The following is a 17,109-nucleotide window of genomic DNA, read 5'->3' as shown; positions in this document are numbered from 1 at the left end:
TACAAGTTATGACAACTGAGCTAATACAAGTTATGATAACTGAGCTAATACAAGTTATGATAACTGAGCTAATACAAGTTATGATAACTGAGCTAATACAAGTTATGACAACTGAGCTAATACAAGTTATGATAACTGAGCTAATACAATTTATGATAACTCAGCTAATACAACTTATGATAACTCAGCTAATACAAGTTATGATAACTCAGCTAATACAAGTTATGATAACTGGTATGCCGTAATACAAGATCTCATAACTTAGCTAATACCAGCTATGATAACTGGGGCGGCAGGGTAGCCTAGTGGTTAGAGCGTTGGACTAGTAACCGAAAGGTTGCAAGTTTGAATCCCCGAGCTGACAAGGTACAAAGCTGTCGTTCTGCCCCTGAACAGGCAGTTAACCCACTGTTCCTAGGCCGTCATTGAAAATAAGAATTTGTTCTTAACTGACTTGCCTAGTAAAATAAAGGTCAAATTAAAATAAAAATAATAATAACTGAGCTAATACAAGATCTCATAACTTAGCTAATACCAGCTATGATAACTGAGCTAATACAAGTTATGATAACTGAGCTAATACAAGTTATGATAACTGAGCTAATACAAGTTATGATACCTGAGCTAATACAAGATCTCATAACTTAGCTAATACCAGCTACGATAACTGAGCTAATACAAGTTATGATAACTTTGGCGGCAGGTAGCCTAGTGGTTAGATCGTTGGGCCAGTAACTGAAAGGTTGCTCAATTTAATCCGCGAGCTGACAAGGTAAAAGTCTGTCGTTCTGTCCGTGAACAAGGCAGTTAACCCGCCGTCATTGCAAATAAGAAATTGTTCTGTGTTGGACCCTTTTTTTCAATTTTCGCCTAAAATGACATAGCCACATCTAACTGCCTGTAGCTCAGGCACTGATACAAGGATATGCATATTATTGGTACCATTTGAAAGGAAACACTTTGAAGTGTGTGGAAATGTGAAAGGATTGTAGAAGGATATAACACATTAGATCAGGTAAAAGATAATACAAAGAAAAACACACCATTCTTTGTATTCTTTTGTACCATCATGTTTGAAATGCAAGAGAAACGCCATAATGTATTATTCCAGCCCAGCTTCATTTTAGATTTTGGCCACTAGGTGGCAGCAGTGTATGTGCAAAGTTCCAGACTGATCCAATGAATCATTGCATTTCTGTTCAAAATGTTGTATCAAGACTGCCCAAATGTGCCTAATTTGTTGATGAAAAACTTTTCATGTTCAAAACTGTGCACTCTACTCAAACAATAGCATGGTATTCTTTCACTGTAATAGCTACTGTAAATTGTACAGTGCAGTTAGATTAACAATAATTTAAGCTTTCTGCCAATGTCAGATATGTCTATGTCCTGGGAAATGTTCTTGTTACTTACAACCTCAAGCTAATCGCATTAGCCTTCGTTAGCTCAACCCACCAATCCTGAAGAAGCTTTAACTGACTTGCCTAGTTAAATAAAGGTAAAATAAAAACTCAGCTAATTCAAGTTCTTATAACTTAGCTATTACAAGTTATGATAACTGAGCTAATACAAGTTGTGATAACTGAGCTAATACAAGTTATGATAACTTTGCCTAACAATGTATTATAACTCAGCTAACAGTACCTTTAGGATAGCAGGCTCCGTTGCGACACTCCTCTGTGGGAGAGCAGGAGTTGTCCACACAGTCCAAGATGTAGTTTCCAGCACAACGACACAGCTTGGAGCAGCCGTCACCAAAGATGATCTCTCCTGGCTAAAAGGACAGAGACAGGTAGAGAGGAATTGTTAACATGTTTTTTTGACAATATATATATATATATATATATTTTGTAATTTATTTGTGCATTCTGTAAACGTATGCGTGTGTTCCTTGTGTTGCTGGTCATTTTGAAAGTATATTTGTGATGTGCTGAGAGGAGCACTGTCAATATCCATGTAAGTGGACATTCTGGACAGTAAAAGTACTGTATCGTATAATATTGTATCATATTGTGTATCACATCGAATGGTATGGTATATTATACACAATATACACAATATTGTACATCACATTATATTGTGTCATATTCAATCACACAGTACATTCTTAACCACAGACTAACAATCCCAGATGGTCTCGTACCTCATAGTAGTCACCTCCCTCCAGACAGCCACATGTTTCTATGGGGACACAGCGTCTGCCTTTGAACACAAAGCCTGGCTTACAGAAACACGCGCTGATACAGGAGCCAGTGCAGTTGGTGGAGGGTTCCTTACAGCTGGGGATGCAGGCAGGGCCACACTCTATATACTCAGCATTGGGAGGGCACGTCACTATTGGGGGAGAGAGGGAGAGGAGGATGGGGGGAGGCAAAGAAGAGAGGGAAAGGGGGTGGGGCGGAAGGGAGACAAGGGGTTAATATCAGGAATTATTGGGTTACCAATGAATTGATTTGTGCAAATACAGAAAGCGGTTTCTGATTCTGATCGTAAGAATGAGAACAAATGATTGTCTGTTAATTTCACCTGGTGGTTTTGTGGTAGTAGGTTTGGGAGTAGTTGGTTTAGGTGTAGTTGGTATGGCAGTAGTTGGTTTGACTGTAGTTGGGGCGGAGGGACAGAGGGAGACAGCATGAGACATAAGAGAGAAAGACATTATAGCCAAGTCTCAGATCTGTTTGTGCTGTCTGGTCAACTCATATGGTCACAGCCTGGTCACCTCCCCTACCATCCAAAACGTCAGATGTCAAAACACCATTCTGAGTGTGTGTGGGTGTTTGTACGGACTGTTTATGTCAGGGGACTTACTTGTAGGGTAGCAGTCCAGCTCTCCTCCCTGGACCTTACACTCGTGCATTGGAGGGCAATCAGAGGGATTGCAGGTGACGAAGGGAGCGTTACAATAACATTTCAGCTTACAGTCCTCCAGGTACCACTCCTCACCAGGCTGGAGGGAGGGAGGGAGGGAAGGAGGAGAGATGGAGGGAGAGACAATAGTTCATCAGTGGTTGGTTGCAGGTTGGTTACATACACGTCACACACACAAAGTCCATCACCCGACACACAACACACTCACCTCGTAGTACTGTCCGTTGGTGCCTTTGCAGCCACAGGAGTTCTCTTTGACACACTTCCCAGCGCTGAGGACGTAACCAGGGTCACACACACAGCCCTCTGAACAGGGAGCATCACACCCTGTGGAGGGTCTGGAGGCACAGGTGGGCTGGCAAGGGGCGGCACAGGGCACGTACTGACTGTTGGGGGGGCATGTCAGAGCTGGAGAGAAGGAGGGAAGAGGAGACATTAGGAGATAGGTCTACTTTAAAACATGACTGTCTCTTAATAATGACATTGTTGGTCATACGGAACAGTACTGTTAGAGTGTATTGTTTGGTCTTTGATGTGCTAATAACAGCAGGGTCTTTGGTGAGTGAATGAATAATTATTATTATATTAATCACTGCAATTTCCATCTTCATCATCAATATCCGTCTCTTCCTTGTTATTATTATGTATAACATGTATCTGTAGCAGGGTTGGGGTCCATTTCAATTCCAGTCAATTCAGGATGTACTTTAAAATACCAATTCCAATTCTCTTTAATGCTTTTCAGTGAGGGAAAACTTGGAATGAGAATTTGGTTTACTTTCTGAAATGACTGGAATGAAATGGAATTGACCCCAACACTGATCTGTACTCACGGCAGAAGGTGCTGTTCCTCCAGGTTCCGATGGTGACTCCTCGGTCCTGACAGTCGTTGACGTACGACTCGATGGACTCACACAGGATGGGTTGAGCACCATCCAGCTCGCACAGGTCAAACAGACAGTCCTTGAAGAAACTCTGAAATAGACACACATAAACATATGCGTGTCTTCGACTTGCACCCAAAGCTTGGAGGTTTGGTTACTTAAGTGACAAAGTTGTTTGAATTGAATATAATTAAGAGTGTTTAAACATTTATGCACTAAATATGTCTATATATTTACAAAATGTTTTTCTTGGGTGTGAGATTTTACACATTAAACACACTTTTGTTGAATCTTAAAGACAAAATATGATATGACCCTATATACCGTACATTACAGTAATATCTCACATTAGGTAAGACACTATATACCACACATTACGGTAGTTACTCACATTGGGGTTGACCTTGGGGTGACAGACAGCGAACGGTCCGTTCTTGTCCAGTAGCATGCCGCAGTAGCCAGAGCTCTCATACCTGTCCAGTTCATCATCAGTACAGCCTGGGATGGTGGTGTTGGGCTTCTTGTTACAACTGGAGTCAGAGACAGGGTGAATCAGTCATGTGTGTGTGTTGGTGTGTGTGTGTGTGTGTGTGTGTGTGTGTGTGTGTGTGTGTGTGTGTGTGTGTGTGTGTGTGTGTGTGTGTGTGTGTGTGTGTGTGTGTGTGTGTGTGTGTAACTGGTGGTATGACTCACTTGGGATCTGTGACCCAGCTGTGTCCAAAGTCATTGGGGTTGGTGGTCAGAGAACCGTCGGGTTTCCTGAAGTCATCGTTGGAGTTTCCGTTGTAGTCTCCACACAGTCCACACAGCTTGTCCTTATAGCTAAATACAGAGGCGCAAATAGACCGATGAGTCAAGCATTTTTTTTACAATATTAATTAATGACAACATTATAAAATTAAAATATTACAATGTGAGAAATTTCTACTTGGTTTTTATTTTACGTTGTGTTTATATGGTTATTTGAATGGTATATCATGTCGGGGTCACCAAAACTGTAGGAGAGAAACCAAGCTGCATAGACCCCATTTTTGGTCTTTCTCTCTCTCTCGCTCTCTCTCTCTCTCTCTCTCTCTCTCTCTCTCTCTCTCTCTCTCTCTCTCTCTCTCTCTCTGTATGTGTGTGTGTGTTGTCTTCAGTGTGTGTATGAAGCAGTTTTGACTCACTCCTTGATGACCTTGATGTCCATATAGTGGGTTCCGTCATATCGTACGGTCACACCAAAGTCCATGGCTACAGTGTAGTGTTTACCAGACTTCAAAACAGACACGCCTGTAGCTGGGGTCAGTGGGATGTTCACATTGATACCATCCAACTAGGAGGAGAAGAGGACACAGACGTGTTAGTGAGGGGCACTTCATTTTTTATGTTTTTTAGCTTCCTCTTTATAAGCTGTTCTGTGTTTTGTATGAATTTGATGCATTTAATGCTGCTCAGGAATTTCCCTTCGGTGGCAAAAACATATTTATTGAATACAATGACACACTGTTCTTGACAGTGTATGTTACTTTATATTGAATGTGTACATGCAGGGCTCTGCATTTTATCACTATTTCTTTCTATTGTTACGTATTTAAACATTTTCAAACGTCTTCCTCATCTCTTTTTCTCTCTACCCCAACCCTATCCCTCCATCAATCCCTCTCTCTCTCACCTGCACGGTGCCTCCCTTCAAGATGGAGATCTTCACCCCACGCACGTACACATGCACAGCCTTCAGGTAGGAGATGGTTGGTTTGTTGAAGCGGTTCTCGTTGTCAGCATGCACCTCGTAGTGAGGCACTGACATGTGGTTACAGGGCTCTGACATCAGGTAGCTGCAGTTCCCCATGAAGTTGTACTTCTTCTTGTCGAAGGTGGTGTAGTGAGGGTCACCAGACGCGATACAGGTAGAGGTGTCTGAGGGGAATAGTGATTATAAAGTTGGGAGTGAGATTAGTAATTGGCTGGTGGAAATAATACTGACTCATTGTTCACATAGTTGGGTTATTATTTTCACCAAATGATGCCTGACAAAATGTAAATAGTGTTTTCCAAGCTGAACAAAGTACATGTATACTGTATATAAGGCTGTCTGTTTGCATAGCTAGGAATAAAACTCTAGGAACGATCCACTTTACTGTAGGTTGGATGTTCCCGTGGGTTTCACGATGGAACTCCTTACCAATATAATAGATTTGATAAGACTTTCATCTTTATACAAGTGATGATAACTGAGCTAATACAAGTGATGATAACTGAGCTAATACAAGTTATGATAACTGAGCTAATACAACTTATGATAACTGAGCTAATACAAGTGATGATAACTGAGCTAATACAAGTGATGATAACCGAGCTAATACAAGTTATGATAACTGAGCTAATACAAGTTATGATTACTGAGCTAATAGAAGTTATGATAACTGAGCTAATACAAGTTATGACAACTGAGCTAATACAAGTTATGATAACTGAGCTAATACAATTTATGATTACTGAGCTAATAGAAGTTATGATAACTGAGCTAATACAAGTTATGACAACTGAGCTAATACAAGTTATGACAACTGAGCTAATACAAGATCTCATAACTTAGCTAATACCAGCTATGATAACTGAGCTAATACAAGTTATGATAACTGAGCTAATACAAGTTATGATAACTGAGATAACACAAGTTATGATAACTTTGGCGGCAGGTAGCCTAGTGGTTAGATCGTTGGGCCAGTCACTGAAAGGTTGCTCAATTTAATCCTCGAGCTGACAAGGTAAAAGTCTGTCGTTCTGTCCGTGAACAAGGCAGTTAACCCGCCGTCATTGCAAATAAGAAATTGTTCTTAAAAACCTCTTAAGTGTTGGACACTTTTCTTAAAATTTTCGCCTAAAATGACATAGCCACATCTAACTGCCTGTAGCTCAGGCACTGATACAAGGATATGCATATTCTTGGTACCATTTGAAAGGAAACACGTTGAAGTGTGTGGAAATGTGAAAGGATTGTAGAAGGATATAACACATTAGATCAGGTAAAAGATAATACAAAGAAAAACCCACCGTTTTCTTGTATTTTTTTGTACCATCATGTTTGAAATGCAAGAGAAAAGCCATAATGTATTATTCCAGCCCAGCTTCATTTTAGATTTTGGCCACTAGGTGGCAGCAGTGTATGTGCAAAGTTCCAGACTGATCCAATGAATCATTGCATTTCTGTTCAAAATGTTGTATCAAGACTGCCCAAATGTGCCTAATTTGTTGATGAAAAACTTTTCATGTTCAAAACTGTGCACTCTACTCAAACAATAGCATGGTATTCTTTCACTGTAATAGCTACTGTAAATTGTACAGTGCAGTTAGATTAACAAGAATTTAAGCTTTCTGCCAATGTCAGATATGTCTATGTCCTGGGAAATGTTCTTGTTAATTACAACCTCAAGCTAATCGCATTAGCCTTCGTTAGCTCAACCCACCAATCCTGCCTAGTTAAATAAAGGTCAAATAAAAACTCAGCTAATTCAAGTTCTTATAACTTAGCTATTACAAGTTATGATAACTGAGCTAATACAAGTTGTGATAACTGAGCTAATACAAGTTATGATAACTTTGCCTAACAATGTATTATAACTCAGCTAACAGTACCTTTAGGATAGCAGGCTCCGTTGCGACACTCCTCTGTGGGAGAGCAGGAGTTGTCCACACAGTCCAAGATGTAGTTTCCAGCACAACGACACAGCTTGGAGCAGCCGTCACCAAAGATGATCTCTCCTGGCTAAAAGGACAGAGACAGGTAGAGAGGAATTGTTAACATGTTTTTTTGACAATATATATATATATATATATATATATATTTTGTAATTTATTTGTGCATTCTGTAAACGTATGCGTGTGTTCCTTGTGTTGCTGGTCATTTTGAAAGTATATTTGTGATGTGCTGAGAGGAGCACTATCAATATCCATGTAAGTGGACATTCTGGACAGTAAAAGTACTGTATCGTATAATATTGTATCATATTGTGTATCACATCGAATGGTATGGTATATTATACACAATATACACAATATTGTACATCACATTATATTGTGTCATATTCAATCACACAGTACATTCTTAACCACAGACTAACAATCCCAGATGGTCTCGTACCTCATAGTAGTCACCTCCCTCCAGACAGCCACATGTTTCTATGGGGACACAGCGTCTGCCTTTGAACACAAAGCCTGGCTTACAGAAACACGCGCTGATACAGGAGCCAGTGCAGTTGGTGGAGGGTTCCTTACAGCTGGGGATGCAGGCAGGGCCACACTCTATATACTCAGCATTGGGAGGGCACGTCACTATTGGGGGAGAGAGGGAGAGGAGGATGGGGGGAGGCAAAGAAGAGAGGGAAAGGGGGTGGGGCAGAAGGGAGACAAGGGGTTAATATCAGGAATTATTGGGTTACCAATTAATTGATTTGTGCAAATACAGAAAGCGGTTTCTGATTCTGATCGTAAGAATGAGAACAAATGATTGTCTGTTAATTTCACCTGGTGGTTTTGTGGTAGTAGGTTTGGGAGTAGTTGGTTTAGGTGTAGTTGGTATGGCAGTAGTTGGTTTGACTGTAGTTGGGGCGCAGGGACAGAGGGAGATAGCATGAGACATAAGAGAGAAAGACATTATAGCCAAGTCTCAGATCTGTTTGTGCTGTCTGGTCAACTCATATGGTCACAGCCTGGTCACCTCCCCTACCATCCAAAACGTCAGATGTCAAAACACCATTCTGAGTGTGTGTGGGTGTTTGTACGGACTGTTTATGTCAGGGGACTTACTTGTAGGGTAGCAGTCCAGCTCTCCTCCCTGGACCTTACACTCGTGCATTGGAGGGCAATCAGAGGGATTGCAGGTGACGAAGGGAGCGTTACAATAACATTTCAGCTTACAGTCCTCCAGGTACCACTCCTCACCAGGCTGGAGGGAGGGAGGGAAGGAGGAGAGATGGAGGGAGAGACAATAGTTCATCAGTGGTTGGTTGCAGGTTGGTTACATACACGTCACACACACAAAGTCCATCACCCGACACACAACACACTCACCTCGTAGTACTGTCCGTTGGTGCCTTTGCAGCCACAGGAGTTCTCTTTGACACACTTCCCAGCGCTGAGGACGTAACCAGGGTCACACACACAGCCCTCTGAACAGGGAGCATCACACCCTGTGGAGGGTCTGGAGGCACAGGTGGGCTGGCAAGGGGCGGCACAGGGCACGTACTGACTGTTGGGGGGGCATGTCAGAGCTGGAGAGAAGGAGGGAAGAGGAGACATTAGGAGGTAGGTCTACTTTAAAACATGACTGTCTCTTAATAATGACATTGTTGGTCATACGGAACAGTACTGTTAGAGTGTATTGTTTGGTCTTTGATGTGCTAATAACAGCAGGGTCTTTGGTGAGTGAATGAATAATTATTATTATATTAATCACTGCAATTTCCATCTTCATCATCAATATCCGTCTCTTCCTTGTTATTATTATGTATAACATGTATCTGTAGCAGGGTTGGGGTCCATTTCAATTCCAGTCAATTCAGGATGTACTTTAAAATACCAATTCCAATTCTCTTTAATGCTTTTCAGTGAGGGAAAACTTGGAATGAGAATTTGGTTTACTTTCTGAAATGACTGGAATGAAATGGAATTGACCCCAACACTGATCTGTACTCACGGCAGAAGGTGCTGTTCCTCCAGGTTCCGATGGTGACTCCTCGGTCCTGACAGTCGTTGACGTACGACTCGATGGACTCACACAGGATGGGTTGAGCACCATCCAGCTCGCACAGGTCAAACAGACAGTCCTTGAAGAAACTCTGAAATAGACACACATAAACATATGCGTGTCTTCGACTTGCACCCAAAGCTTGGAGGTTTGGTTACTTAAGTGACAAAGTTGTTTGAATTGAATATAATTAAGAGTGTTTAAACATTTATGCACTAAATATGTCTATATATTTACAAAATGTTTTTCTTGGGTGTGAGATTTTACACATTAAACAAACTTTTGTTGAATCTTAAAGACAAAATATGATATGACCCTATATACCGTACATTACAGTAATATCTCACATTAGGTAAGACACTATATACCACACATTACGGTAGTTACTCACATTGGGGTTGACCTTGGGGTGACAGACAGCGAACGGTCCGTTCTTGTCCAGTAGCATGCCGCAGTAGCCAGAGCTCTCATACCTGTCCAGTTCATCATCAGTACAGCCTGGGATGGTGGTGTTGGGCTTCTTGTTACAACTGGAGTCAGAGACAGGGTGAATCAGTCATGTGTGTGTGTTGGTGTGTGTGTGTGTGTGTGTGTGTGTGTGTGTGTGTGTGTGTGTGTGTGTGTGTGTGTGTGTGTGTGTGTGTGTGTGTGTGTGTGTGTGTAACTGGTGGCATGACTCACTTGGGATCTGTGACCCAGCTGTGTCCAAAGTCATTGGGGTTGGTGGTCAGAGAACCGTCGGGTTTCCTGAAGTCATCGTTGGAGTTTCCGTTGTAGTCTCCACACAGTCCACACAGCTTGTCCTTATAGCTAAATACAGAGGAGCAAATAGACCGATGAGTCAAGCATTTTTTCTACAATATTAATTAATGACAACATTATAAAATAAAAATATTACAATGTGAGAAATTTCTACTTGGTTTTTATTTTACGTTGTGTTTATATGGTTATTTGAATGGTATATCATGTCGGGGTCACCAAAACTGTAGGAGAGAAACCAAGCTGCATAGACCCCATTCTTGGTCTCTCTCTCTCTCTCTCTCGCTCTCTCTCTCTCTGTATGTGTGTGTGTGTGTGTGTGTTGTCTTCAGTGTGTGTATGAAGCAGTTTTGACTCACTCCTTGATGACCTTGATGTCCATATAGTGGTTTCCGTCATATCGTACGGTCACACCAAAGTCCATGGCTACAGTGTAGTGTTTACCAGACTTCAAAACAGACACGCCTGTAGCTGGGGTCAGTGGGATGTTCACATTGATACCATCCAACTAGGAGGAGAAGAGGACACAGACGTGTTAGTGAGGGGCACTTCATTTTTTATGTTTTTTAGCTTCCTCTTTATAAGCTGTTCTGTGTTTTGTATGAATTTGATGCATTTAATGCTGCTCAGGAATTTCCCTTCGGTGGCAAAAACATATTTATTGAATACAATGACACACTGTTCTTGACAGTGTATGTTACTTTATATTGAATGTGTACATGCAGGGCTCTGCATTTTATCACTATTTCATTCTATTGTTACGTATTTAAACATTTTCAAACGTCTTCCTCATCTCTTTTTCTCTCTACCCCAACCCTATCCCTCCATCAATCCCTCTCTCTCTCACCTGCACGGTGCCTCCCTTCAAGATGGAGATCTTCACCCCACGCACGTACACATGCACAGCCTTCAGGTAGGAGATGGTTGGTTTGTTGAAGCGGTTCTCGTTGTCAGCATGCACCTCGTAGTGAGGCACTGACGTGTGGTTACAGGGCTCTGACATCAGGTAGCTGCAGTTCCCCATGAAGTTGTACTTCTTCTTGTCGAAGGTGGTGTAGTGAGGGTCACCAGACGCGATACAGGTAGAGGTGTCTGAGGGGAATAGTGATTATAAAGTTGGGAGTGAGATTAGTAATTGGCTGGTGGAAATAATACTGACTCATTGTTCACATAGTTGGGTTATTATTTTCACCAAATGATGCCTGACAAAATGTAAATAGTGTTTTCCAAGCTGAACATAATACATGTATACTGTATATAAGGCTGTCTGTTTGCATAGCTAGGAATCAAACTCTAGGAACGATCCACTTTACTGTAGGTTGGATGTTCCCGTGGGTTTCACGATGGAACTCCTTACCAATATAATAGATTTGATAAGACTTTCATCTTTATATAAGTGATGATAACTGAGCTAATACAAGTTATGATAACTGAGCTAATACAAGTTATGATAACTGAGCTAATACAAGTTATGAGAACTGAGCTAATACAAGTTATGATAACTGAGCTAATACAAGTTATGATAACTGAGCTAATACAAGTTATGATAACTGAGCTAATACAAGTTGTGATAACTGAGCTAATACAAGTTATGATAACTTTGCCTAACAATGTATTATAACTCAGCTAACAGTACCTTTAGGATAGCAGGCTCCGTTGCGACACTCCTCTGTGGGAGAGCAGGAGTTGTCCACACAGTCCAAGATGTAGTTTCCAGCACAACGACACAGCTTGGAGCAGCCGTCACCAAAGATGATCTCTCCTGGCTAAAAGGACAGAGACAGGTAGAGAGGAATTGTTAACATGTTTTTTTGACAATATATATATATATATATATATATTTTGTAATTTATTTGTGCATTCTGTAAACGTATGCGTGTGTTCCTTGTGTTGCTGGTCATTTTGAAAGTATATTTGTGATGTGCTGAGAGGAGCACTGTCAATATCCATGTAAGTGGACATTCTGGACAGTAAAAGTACTGTATCGTATAATATTGTATCATATTGTGTATCACATCGCAAATATCGTGTATCATATATCGATTGGTAAGCCGTATGGTATATCACTCACAATATTGTACATCACATTATATTGTGTCATATTCAATCACACAGTACATTCTTAACCACAGACTAACAATCCCAGATGGTCTCGTACCTCATAGTAGTCACCTCCCTCCAGACAGCCACATGTTTCTATGGGGACACAGCGTCTGCCTTTGAACACAAAGCCTGGCTTACAGAAACACGCGCTGATACAGGAGCCAGTGCAGTTGGTGGAGGGTTCCTTACAGCTGGGGATGCATGCAGGGCCACACTCTATATACTCAGCATTGGGAGGGCACGTCACTATTGGGGGAGAGAGGGAGAGGAGGATGGGGGGAGGCAAAGAAGAGAGGGAAAGGGGGTGGGGCGGAAGGGAGACAAGGGGTTAATATCAGGAATTATTGGGTTACCAATGAATTGATTTGTGCAAATACAGAAAGCGGTTTCTGATTCTGATCGTAAGAATGAGAACAAATGATTGTCTGTTAATTTCACCTGGTGGTTTTGTGGTAGTAGGTTTGGGAGTAGTTGGTTTAGGTGTAGTTGGTATGGGAGTAGTTGGTTTGACTGTAGTTGGGGCGGAGGGACAGAGGGAGACAGCATGAGACATAAGAGAGAAAGACATTATAGCCAAGTCTCAGATCTGTTTGTGCTGTCTGGTCAACTCATATGGTCACAGCCTGGTCACCTCCCCTACCATCCAAAACGTCAGATGTCAAAACACCATTCTGAGTGTGTGTGGGTGTTTGTACGGACTGTTTATGTCAGGGGACTTACTTGTAGGGTAGCAGTCCAGCTCTCCTCCCTGGACCTTACACTCGTGCATTGGAGGGCAATCAGAGGGATTGCAGGTGACGAAGGGAGCGTTACAATAACATTTCAGCTTACAGTCCTCCAGGTACCACTCCTCACCAGGCTGGAGGGAGGGAGGGAAGGAGGAGAGATGGAGGGAGAGACAATAGTTCATCAGTGGTTGGTTGCAGGTTGGTTACATACACGTCACACACACAAAGTCCATCACCCGACACACAACACACTCACCTCGTAGTACTGTCCGTTGGTGCCTTTGCAGCCACAGGAGTTCTCTTTGACACACTTCCCAGCGCTGAGGACGTAACCAGGGTCACACACACAGCCCTCTGAACAGGGAGCATCACACCCTGTGGAGGGTCTGGATGCACAGGTGGGCTGGCAAGGGGCGGCACAGGGCACGTACTGACTGTTGGGGGGGCATGTCAGAGCTGGAGAGAAGGAGGGAAGAGGAGACATTAGGAGATAGGTCTACTTTAAAACATGACTGTCTCTTAATAATGACATTGTTGGTCATACGGAACAGTACTGTTAGAGTGTATTGTTTGGTCTTTGATGTGCTAATAACAGCAGGGTCTTTGGTGAGTGAATGAATAATTATTATTATATTAATCACTGCAATTTCCATCTTCATCATCAATATCCGTCTCTTCCTTGTTATTATTATGTATAACATGTATCTGTAGCAGGGTTGGGGTCCATTTCAATTCCAGTCAATTCAGGATGTACTTTAAAATACCAATTCCAATTCTCTTTAATGCTTTTCAGTGAGGGAAAACTTGGAATGAGAATTTGGTTTACTTTCTGAAATGACTGGAATGAAATGGAATTGACCCCAACACTGATCTGTACTCACGGCAGAAGGTGCTGTTCCTCCAGGTTCCGATGGTGACTCCTCGGTCCTGACAGTCGTTGACGTACGACTCGATGGACTCACACAGGATGGGTTGAGCACCATCCAGCTCGCACAGGTCAAACAGACAGTCCTTGAAGAAACTCTGAAATAGACACACATAAACATATGCGTGTCTTCGACTTGCACCCAAAGCTTGGAGGTTTGGTTACTCAAGTGACAAAGTTGTTTGAATTGAATATAATTAAGAGTGTTTAAACATTTATGCACTAAATATGTCTATATATTTACAAAATGTTTTTCTTGGGTGTGAGATTTTACACATTAAACACACTTTTGTTGAATCTTAAAGACAAAATATGATATGACCCTATATACCGTACATTACAGTAATATCTCACATTAGGTAAGACACTATATACCACACATTACGGTATTTACTCACATTGGGGTTGACCTTGGGGTGACAGACAGCGAACGGTCCGTTCTTGTCCAGTAGCATGCCGCAGTAGCCAGAGCTCTCATACCTGTCCAGTTCATCATCAGTACAGCCTGGGATGGTGGTGTTGGGCTTCTTGTTACAACTGGAGTCAGAGACAGGGTGAATCAGTCATGTGTGTGTGTGTTGGTGTGTGTGTGTGTGTGTGTGTGTGTGTGTGTGTGTGTGTGTGTGTGTGTGTGTGTGTGCGTGCGTGCGTGCGTGTGTGTGTGTAACTGGTGGCATGACTCACTTGGGATCTGTGACCCAGCTGTGTCCAAAGTCATTGGGGTTGGTGGTCAGAGAACCGTCGGGTTTCCTGAAGTCATCGTTGGAGTTTCCGTTGTAGTCTCCACACAGTCCACACAGCTTGTCCTTATAGCTAAATACAGAGGCGCAAATAGACCGATGAGTCAAGCATTTTTTTTACAATATTAATTAATGACAACATTATAAAATTAAAATATTACAATGTGAGAAATTTCTACTTGGTTTTTATTTTACGTTGTGTTTATATGGTTATTTTAATGGTATATCATGTCGGGGTCACCAAAACTGTAGGAGAGAAACCAAGCTGCATAGACCCCATTTTTGGTCTTTCTCTCTCTCTCTCTCTCTCTCTCTCTCTGTATGTGTGTGTGTGTGTGTGTTGTCTTCAGTGTGTGTATGAAGCAGTTTTGACTCACTCCTTGATGACCTTGATGTCCATATAGTGGTTTCCGTCATATCGTACGGTCACACCAAAGTCCATGGCTACAGTGTAGTGTTTACCAGACTTCAAAACAGACACGCCTGTAGCTGGGGTCAGTGGGATGTTCACATTGATACCATCCAACTAGGAGGAGAAGAGGACACAGACGTGTTAGTGAGGGGCACTTCATTTTTTATGTTTTTTAGCTTCCTCTTTATAAGCTGTTCTGTGTTTTGTATGAATTTGATGCATTTAATGCTGCTCAGGAATTTCCCTTCGGTGGCAAAAACATATTTATTGAATACAATGACACACTGTTCTTGACAGTGTATGTTACTTTATATTGAATGTGTACATGCAGGGCTCTGCATTTTATCACTATTTCATTCTATTGTTACGTATTTAAACATTTTCAAACGTCTTCCTCATCTCTTTTTCTCTCTACCCCAACCCTATCCCTCCATCAATCCCTCTCTCTCTCACCTGCACGGTGCCTCCCTTCAAGATGGAGATCTTCACCCCACGCACGTACACATGCACAGCCTTCAGGTAGGAGATGGTTGGTTTGTTGAAGCGGTTCTCGTTGTCAGCATGCACCTCGTAGTGAGGCACTGACGTGTGGTTACAGGGCTCTGACATCAGGTAGCTGCAGTTCCCCATGAAGTTGTACTTCTTCTTGTCGAAGGTGGTGTAGTGAGGGTCACCAGACGCGATACAGGTAGAGGTGTCTGGGGGGAATAGTGATTATAAAGTTGGGAGTGAGATTAGTAATTGGCTGGTGGAAATAATACTGACTCATTGTTCACATAGTTGGGTTATTATTTTCACCAAATGATGCCTGACAAAATGTAAATAGTGTTTTCCAAGCTGAACATAATACATGTATACTGTATATAAGGCTGTCTGTTTGCATAGCTAGGAATCAAACTCTAGGAACGATCCACTTTACTGTAGGTTGGATGTTCCCGTGGGTTTCACGATGGAACTCCTTACCAATATAATAGATTTGATAAGACTTTCATCTTTATATAAGTGATGATAACTGAGCTAATACAAGTTATGATAACTGAGCTAATACAAGTTATGATAACTGAGCTAATACAAGTTATGATAACTGAGCTAATACAAGTTATGATAACTGAGCTAATACAAGTTATGATAACTGAGCTAATACAAGTTATGATAACTGAGCTAATACAAGTTATGACAACTGAGCTAATACAAGTTATGACAACTGAGCTAATACAAGTTATGATAACTGAGCTAATACAAGTTATGATAACTCAGCTAATACAAGTTATGATAACTCAGCTAATACAAGTTATGATAACTCAGCTAATACAAGTTATGATAACTCAGCTAATACAAGTTATGATAACTGGTATGCAAGTTTGAATCCCCGAGCTGACAAGGTACAAAGCTTTCGCTCTGCCCCTGAACAGGCAGTTAACCCACTGTTCCTAGGCCGTCATTGAAAATAAGAATTTGTTCTTAACTGACTTGCCTAGTAAAATAAAGGTCAAATTAAAAAATTTTTTTTAAATAACTGCGCTAATACAAGATCTCATAACTTAGCTAATACCAGCTATGATAACTGAGCTAATACAAGTTATGATAACTGAGCTAATACAAGTTATGATACCTGAGCTAATACAAGATCTCTTAACTTAGCTAATACCAGCTACGATAACTGAGCTAATACAAGTTATGATAACCTTTTATTTATTTATTTATTTTACCTTTATTTAACCAGGTAGGCAAGTTGAGAACAAGTTCTCATTTACAATTGCGACCTGGCCAAGATAAAGCAAAGCAGTTCGACAGATAAAACGACACAGAGTTACACATGGAGTAAAAACAAACATACAGTCAATAATGCAGTATAAACAAGTCTATATACAATGTGAGCAAATGAGGTGAGAAGAGAGGTAAAGGCAAAAAAGGCCATGATGGCAAAGTAAATACAATATAGCAAGTAAAACACTGGAATGG

General features: G+C 41.4%; 1 protein-coding gene across 1 annotated transcript in view; it reads right to left on the bottom strand.

The window, feature by feature from the left end:
- The window catches only part of LOC116354060 (IgGFc-binding protein), a 118,883-nt gene that overhangs the window by 53,506 nt on the left and 48,268 nt on the right, over positions 1 to 17,109 (bottom strand). The window contains exons 63-92 of the mRNA XM_031793078.1: positions 15,601 to 15,845; positions 15,113 to 15,261; positions 14,680 to 14,808; positions 14,394 to 14,532; positions 13,952 to 14,093; positions 13,327 to 13,526; positions 13,063 to 13,201; positions 12,781 to 12,852; positions 12,398 to 12,588; positions 11,876 to 12,005; positions 11,087 to 11,331; positions 10,599 to 10,747; positions 10,162 to 10,290; positions 9,872 to 10,010; positions 9,430 to 9,571; positions 8,805 to 9,004; positions 8,541 to 8,679; positions 8,259 to 8,330; positions 7,876 to 8,066; positions 7,371 to 7,500; positions 5,407 to 5,651; positions 4,919 to 5,067; positions 4,446 to 4,574; positions 4,144 to 4,282; positions 3,702 to 3,843; positions 3,077 to 3,276; positions 2,809 to 2,947; positions 2,527 to 2,598; positions 2,144 to 2,334; positions 1,645 to 1,774 (exon numbers count right to left, since the gene is read on the bottom strand). Coding sequence (XP_031648938.1) covers positions 1,645 to 1,774; positions 2,144 to 2,334; positions 2,527 to 2,598; positions 2,809 to 2,947; positions 3,077 to 3,276; positions 3,702 to 3,843; positions 4,144 to 4,282; positions 4,446 to 4,574; positions 4,919 to 5,067; positions 5,407 to 5,651; positions 7,371 to 7,500; positions 7,876 to 8,066; positions 8,259 to 8,330; positions 8,541 to 8,679; positions 8,805 to 9,004; positions 9,430 to 9,571; positions 9,872 to 10,010; positions 10,162 to 10,290; positions 10,599 to 10,747; positions 11,087 to 11,331; positions 11,876 to 12,005; positions 12,398 to 12,588; positions 12,781 to 12,852; positions 13,063 to 13,201; positions 13,327 to 13,526; positions 13,952 to 14,093; positions 14,394 to 14,532; positions 14,680 to 14,808; positions 15,113 to 15,261; positions 15,601 to 15,845 — 4,608 coding nt within the window. The remainder of the gene's footprint in view (positions 1 to 1,644; positions 1,775 to 2,143; positions 2,335 to 2,526; positions 2,599 to 2,808; positions 2,948 to 3,076; positions 3,277 to 3,701; positions 3,844 to 4,143; positions 4,283 to 4,445; positions 4,575 to 4,918; positions 5,068 to 5,406; positions 5,652 to 7,370; positions 7,501 to 7,875; positions 8,067 to 8,258; positions 8,331 to 8,540; positions 8,680 to 8,804; positions 9,005 to 9,429; positions 9,572 to 9,871; positions 10,011 to 10,161; positions 10,291 to 10,598; positions 10,748 to 11,086; positions 11,332 to 11,875; positions 12,006 to 12,397; positions 12,589 to 12,780; positions 12,853 to 13,062; positions 13,202 to 13,326; positions 13,527 to 13,951; positions 14,094 to 14,393; positions 14,533 to 14,679; positions 14,809 to 15,112; positions 15,262 to 15,600; positions 15,846 to 17,109) is intronic.

This window comes from Oncorhynchus kisutch, linkage group LG16, assembly GCF_002021735.2.
Source record: "Oncorhynchus kisutch isolate 150728-3 linkage group LG16, Okis_V2, whole genome shotgun sequence".
In the NCBI taxonomy this organism is placed as follows: Eukaryota; Metazoa; Chordata; class Actinopteri; order Salmoniformes; family Salmonidae; genus Oncorhynchus; species Oncorhynchus kisutch.
This window is presented reverse-complemented; position numbering and strand designations above follow the sequence as displayed.